General features: G+C 39.7%; 1 protein-coding gene across 1 annotated transcript in view; it reads left to right on the forward strand.

Annotated features, from left to right (window-relative positions):
• CCDC191 (coiled-coil domain containing 191) overlaps positions 1 to 7,239 on the forward strand; it is a 136,944-nt gene that overhangs the window by 82,595 nt on the left and 47,110 nt on the right. The window contains exon 8 of the mRNA XM_023728859.1: positions 3,181 to 3,371. Within this exon, the coding sequence (XP_023584627.1) occupies positions 3,181 to 3,371 (191 nt within the window). The remainder of the gene's footprint in view (positions 1 to 3,180; positions 3,372 to 7,239) is intronic.

A 7,239-nucleotide genomic window follows, 5' to 3' on the forward strand; every position in this document is an offset into this window, starting at 1 on the left:
TTGGTGATTTGTTTCTCCATCTCATTAAAAAATGCCATTGGAATTTGGATTGGGATTTCATTGTATGTGTTGGTCGCTTTGGGTAGAATTGACATTTTCACAATGTTGAGTCTCCTAACCATGAGCAAGGTATGTGTTTCCACTTCTGTAGGTCTCTTTTGGTTTCTTGCAGTAGTGTCTTGTAGTTTTCTTTGTACAGGTCATTTACATCTCTGGTTAGATATACTCCTAATTGAATATAATTGATTTTTGTATGTTTATCTTGTATCCTGATAATTTGCTGAAATCTTCTATTAGTCCCAGTAGTTTTCTTGTGGATTCTTTGGGGTTTTCTGTGTATAAGATTATATCATCTGCAAATAGAGATACTTAGACTTCTTCCCTACCAATTTGGATGCCTTTATTTCTTTTTCTAGCCTAATTGCTCTGGCTAGGACCTCCAGCACAACATCAAATAAGAGTGGTGATAAAGGGCATCCTTGTCTGGTTCCCATTCTCAGGGGGAATGCTTTCAAAGTCTCTCCATTTAGGATGATGTTAGCTGTTGGCTTTATGTAAATGCCCTTAATTATACTGAGGAATTTCCCTTCTGTTCCTATTTTGTTAAGAGTTTTTATCATGAATGTGTGTTGGACTTTGTCAAATGCCTTTTCTGCATCGATTGATATGATCATGTGGTTCTTGTCTTTTGTTTCATTTATGTGATGGATTATATTGATTGTTTTACTAATGTTGAACTATCCCTGCATACCTGGTATAAATCCCACTTGGTCGTGGTGAATTGTTTTTTTGATGTGTTGCTGAATTCTATTGGCTAGAATTTTGTCAAGGATTTTTGCATCTATGTTCATGAGGGATACTGGTCTGTAATTTTCTTTTTTTATGCTGTCTTTACCTAGTTTTGGTATCAGAGTTATGCTGGCTTCATAGAATGAGTTTGGGAGTATTCCATCGTTTTCTATGCTCTGAAATACCTTTAGTAGTAGTGGTGTTAACTCTTCTCTGAAAGTTTGGTAGAATTCTCCAGTGAAGGTGTCTGGGCTGGAGCTTTTTTTTGTTGGGGGTTTTTTAATTACCTTTTCAATCCCTTCTTTTGTTGTGGCTTTATTTAGTTGTTCTACCTCTGTTTGTGTTAGTTTAGGTAGGTAGTGAGTTTCTAGAAATTTGTCCATTTCCTCTCGGTTTTCAAATTTGTTAGAGTATAATTTTTCATAGTATTCTGTTATGATTCTTTTAATTTCCGTTGGGTCTGTTGTGATATCACCCATCTTATTTCTTATATGGGTTATTTGCTTCCTCTCCTGCTTTTCTTTTGTCAGTTTGGCCGATAATTTTGATCTTTTCAAAGAACCAGCTTTGGGTCTTGTTAACTCTTCCAGTTGTTTTTCTGTTCTCTATTTCATTTAATTCTGCTCCAGTTCTTATTATTTCCTTTCTTCTGGTGCCTGGGGGCTTCTTTTGCTGCTCTCTTTCTACTTGTTCCAGTTGTATAAACTCCAGTATTTTTAAGAAAATATATTGACTATAGCATTTATAAAGTCAGATTATTCCCTCCTAAATTCAGATAGTGAATCCCTGCATGGGTAGTGCAAACAGTAACACGCTCAGCTGCTAACCAAGATGTTGGAGGTTCAGCTCCACCCAGAGGCACCTTGGAAGAAAGGCCTGGTGATCTACTTCCAAAAAATCAGCCACTGAAAACCCAGTGGAGCACAGTTCTACTCTGACACACATGGAGTCACCATGAGTCAAAACTGACTCAACGGCAAATGGTTTTTAAATTCAGATATGTTGTTATCTGATATGTTTTTCCACCCTGGTAGGTTATGTATAGAGTTCTCTTTCTTTATAAAAGAACCAAAAAGTTTGCCCTTTCTTTGTCAGAGAGATTTTTTGCCTAATAGACTAGAGTAACCAGAATACTAGAATATTTCTTCTTTAGCCTTACGTGTATCACTGACTCTTCACTTTGGGAATTCAGTCATTAAACCCTTCTCTACTCAAACTTTTAGCTTGGTAAGGTAAATCATAGTAATATCTGTAGTCTATTTTGTAATGATGGCCTAAGAATTAATAAAATAGTATATGTAAGATGCTTTGAACTTTACAGAGAAAGGGATGTAAAAATCCAAGGGCACTGTTACTAGTGTTATTATTGTCAGGGAGGATTATGTTTGTACTATCTCATCATTAAAAATATTCCAGGAATTAAAATTACAGATGGTTATGCATAGAATATTTCACCAAATCATTGAAAAGGAATCTCTTGTAGGAATCTGGTAAATAGACGCAGGATATTTCTTTGACTGTGTTACTCAAGTTAATGCGATTTTTTTCGTGCTGCATTGTAGTAGATAGATAAGCAAATAATGATGCTAAAAGCATCCCCCTCAGCCTGGCAGCTGTGTGTCCTTTCCTTGTGGTGACTGAAGGCTCATCCTGCATTAGCCTTTCCTTCCTTCATTCCTTCCTTCTTCCGTTCCTCTCTCCCTTTCTCCCTCCTTACCTCTGTTGCTTCCTTTCTTCCTCGCTCCCTCCCTCCCTCCCTCCTCCCCTCCCTCCTTCTTTCCCTCCCTCCCCCTCTCCCTTCTTCTTTCCTTTGGATCTAGGGTGAAGGACTGAAAAATGTGCCCTCGTTCGGCATAACAGAAAGAGAAAGAGGGCTTTTTAAAGTCTGCCAGAGTTGCTCCTAATGAAAAAATATAATAACGAAGATTTTGTAGCTTGTCTAAATGGGAATATTACTGATCTCCTATGTAGAAAATATTTCTGGCCAAATGGGCTATTTAAGAATTCTAGCATATGCTCCCTTATGTTACTGACCTTTTTATTTATATATCCTCGCTCCCTAAAGCCTCTCGAAAGCAGAGATTGTATTTTAAACAGCTTTGTTCAGAGTTCCCAAATTCAAACACAATGGTGAGTACTTAGGAAATGTCAGAATAGTGGAAGATAAATATTTTACAGAGAAAGAAGCGGTAAATAGAGCTGACTCTATAAGGCTGCCAAGTCCTTGAAGCTGGTCGTCAGGACTAGTGGTCATCAGACAATGTTAAGACAGCATTCCCTAGACTTGTCAGAAAAAGTGTGAGGGGAAAACTTGAGGAGAGGACTCTTGATATTAGACATCAGAAGCATTAGCACTAATTGGTGATGATTCTCCAAATGTTTCCAATGCAGTGTCAAAAACGGTATTTCTCTGCCTGGCACGAGCTGATTCTTGATCATAGGATTGAGCTGGGGAAAGCTGGGACCCTGTCCGACTGGAAGTTTCAACTAAAGGTCCTGCGAGCCTGGAGAGACTACACAAGATCCCAGAAGTTGGAGCGGGAGACTCAAGCCGTGGAAAATGATCTTAGGGAAGAAAACAGGTACCATTATTTGTACTGCTTTCTGGAACATCTCATCCATACAGAAAATGTGGGAATCACTGTTTTACCATCTCAAACTAGAGAAATTTAACTGACAATTTTAAGCAAACAAAACAATTTGATTAATAGATACTAATGTTCATGTTTCTTTTATTTATTTTTTTTTTAAAGAGACAAACATTAGGCTTCTCCCTGCCTTTCAGTGCACTAGCGTCACACCTTTGACCATCTTATGATTCAAAAGAGGGAGTTTGGTTTATGCGCCAGTGGTTCTCTGGATAGAGTCACTCTGTGCACATAAAATGCTAATGAGGCACCAGGAACACCCACCTGGGAGGGCAGACCTGCCAAGAGCACTTCTTCCCATGCCCCCATCTTCAGAGGTTTTGACACCTTTATATCAGCTCCCCCTTCTCTTCTTCTTTTTGGTAAATATATACATAACAAATCATTTGCCATTTCATCTTTTTCACATGTACAGTTCAGTGACTTTAATGAAATTTATCATGTTCAACTATCACTATTACGCATTTCCAAGTTTTTTCCATCACCCTTAATAGAAGCTCAGTGTCTCCCAAGCAATGAGTTCCCCTTTCCCCCTGTCTCCCCCCATCCCTGGCAACCACTAATAAACATTAGTCTTGATACAATTGCCTATCCTAGATATTTCATATAAGTGAAATCATGCAGTATTTGTCCCTTGTGACTGACTTATTTCGCTCAGCATAATCTTTTCAAGGTCCACCCATGTTGTAGCATGCATCAGAACTTCTTTCTCTTTATAGCTCAGTAATATCCCATTGTATGTGTATACCACATTGTATTTATCCATCCATCTGTTGGTGGACATTTAGGGCTCCAGCAATTCCACGCCTAGGTATATACTCAAAAGAATTGAAAACAGGAACACAAAGAGATAGAGGTACACCAGTGTTCATTGCAGCACTCTTTACAATAGCCAGAAGGTGGAATCAGCTCCCTGTTAAGCTTGTGAATGACTTCTTCAAGAATTTGTCTTCAAATGAAGCTCTTTGTTCTACCATCTTAAAATTAAATACATTTTCTTCTTGTCATTTCCAAGTTCAACTTTGCATTCTTGACTCAAAATCATAGATGTAGATGGAACCGTTTGTTTATTTGCGGGAGGGTTCATGTTCTGATGGGTAATCACTTCTCTATAGGCAACTCTGTCACTCACTCAGGATGAAAAATTGAGCAGTTACTATGTGGAAGCATTGTTGAGTAGAAGGGAATGGTGCTCCTGGAGCTGTGCAACTCTGTGATCGCATCAGGCCCCAGGGAGGGGACACAGGAGACTGACGTTCGCTCTTTCTCCTCAAGAACTCACAGTTTTGTGGGGAAAGCAGGATGTAGAAACAGCAGAGGTGTTGAGTAGCATTGTAAACTGAGTAATGCACCCCCTTCGTGCTGCAGAGAGCTCGGCAGAGGGAAGGTGGCCATGGCTGTGGAGTCAGGAAAGGTTTTCTCAAAAAGATGGGTCTTGAGCTGGGTTCTACATGGTAGATAGGATGTTCCTAGCTGGAGATGAGGAGACCAAGGTGATGGCATGAAGTTTTTTTTTAAAACCACCAGAGTTAAAAAATATTTAACTTATAATAATTTTTTAGTACAAAGCTTTAGAGCAAAGAACTCTTAGAGCAGGAAGGCACCTCATGGAGCAGGTGGTCCAGCCCCTCAGTTTACAGAAGATGAAAGTGAGGCCCAGAGAAGGTCAAGGTCACAAGGTGATCACCATCCTGATTGGCTGGAGGTCATCAAGCATGAGGTTGCCAAGTTCACTAACTTGTGAAAAACCTGGAATGCCAGCAATAAGGAGTTTAGGTATTCTTTGGTAAACAAAGGAGAATTCTTGAAAGTTTTTAAGGAGGAGGATGACCCCTTTTCTGGAGTATGCTGGGGGAAGTTCTTTAGTGAAAAATAAAAAGGGAAACGTAGAAAATGTGCCCAGAATTTATGCTCTAAATTCTCAGGGCCTAGTGAGTGATACAAGATGTTGGGATGATAAGTTACTGAAAAAGGAATAGCTGGCAGGATTTGCTGGATAAAGAAGGGAAACTGATGCCAGGTGGTGTTGTAAAGCGGAAGCAACATGAGTGAGGGCATAAAGGGGGTGGAAACTGAGATGTGAACATTAAAAGCACCTGTGAAACATACGTGCTAGGAGAAGCTTGTGGAAGAAAAATCTGGAGAATTTGAGACCCCTTCCAATTAAACTGTGTAAATATAAAAGCACTAAATGAGGATTTCATAATAGCATGATGTGCCAATTTTTTTTCTAAAGGTCTTAGAACTTTTTGTGTCTCCTAGCTGTGGATTTGTTTCAGGTGTCAGTTTTTAAGTGTTCAGAATGAGTACAAATCTTTTTTTAAAGAACCGAAGTTAGAAAATATTTAACTGATAATTTTTGACTACAAAGCCCTAGAGCAAAAAAAAAATCTTAGAGCAGGAAGGCAGCTTGCGGACCAGACCGTCCAGCCCCTCAGTTCACAGATGGTAAAAGTTAGGCCCAGAGAAAGTCAAGGTCACAAAGTCAAGAGCTGAGAGTAGCTAGACGAGGAACAGACTGTTGTCTTTTTGTTTCTGAGCCAGGTAGTTTTTCCTATACCATAGTGCAGCAACGTTAAGACAACATCTAGGTCACGGTTCCCTGAGACAGCCATGTTTTTCAGTTGTATCGCAATTTGTTTAGATGACTGGAAATGAAGAATGAGGGTGGGAATTAACAAATGACAGGTCATACTAGAAACACGTAAGAGAGGAGATGTTAGATACAAACCTTCCTCTGTGTTGCTTTCCTACAAATCCCTAATTCTCTATATATTGTACAGTCATGAGCCACATAACGTCCTTTAGGGCAACATCCGACCGCGTAAACGTCCATGGTCCCACAAGGTTATAATACCAAAACTAAAACCCGTTGCTGTCGAGTCGATTCCAACTCTAGTGGACTTTTAGGCATGTTCCTCAAAAACAAAGAAAACATTATCCAAGCTGTTAAAAGTACTGGCTCCACTGAAAGCTACAAGGCTAACAAAAATGCGAGAGGGAACTATATCAGATATGGAGAAACTGCTAATGACGTGGATTGAGGACCACACACAAAAGCGAATCCCTCTTAGCACATTCACGATCATTGATAAGGCACGAAGCTTGTTCAGGATGCTTAAAGAAAAAGCAGGACCAGACTACAGACATGGAGTTTAGTGCCAGCTATGGGTGGTTCAAGCACTTAACTCTTACCAGATTGACAAAACACAGGTGACTCTGTGACACCCACCTGCACAGGGAAATTGCTGTGTTATGTATGTTACTCAGATGTCAACTGTCTCCTCATCCTCTGCGTCCCGTGTCCATGTTTGGTTTTGCCACCTGGGGTTTCCCCTCACCGGCCTATCCCCCATGCAGGGCCCAGCCTTGTGGGCTTCTTTCTTTCTCCACTTGTTTTTCTGTTCTTCCCACTTCCTCTCAGGGGCAACAACTCCCTCTCCTCCTCTTAGTCATAATTTAGCAACTAACTTTTCTTACTTAGCCCGTGCTCAGAGTCTCACCTCTACTCCAAGGGGCTCATCCACCTATTTCTTCTAAAAATGCATCTTTCTTTCCTTAATAGGAATTCTGGTCACTCTATTTTTATCATCTCCTTACTTTTCTTTTAAAGGTAGTTATAGTAATAGTGTAATAAAATTTCAGTACAATATCGAATGACAGTATTGTAATAGTTTCAGCATTAACAAGCAGATTTCCAAACCCTAACTGGAGGATTCACTTATTTTAGGTAATGCAACAAAATTCTAATACACACTACAGTGTGTACTGCTATACCCTTTGACTTGATACATTGGAATTT

The sequence above is a fragment of the Trichechus manatus genome, unplaced genomic scaffold, assembly GCF_000243295.1.
Source record: "Trichechus manatus latirostris isolate Lorelei unplaced genomic scaffold, TriManLat1.0 scaffold00026, whole genome shotgun sequence".
Classification (NCBI taxonomy): Eukaryota; Metazoa; Chordata; class Mammalia; order Sirenia; family Trichechidae; genus Trichechus; species Trichechus manatus.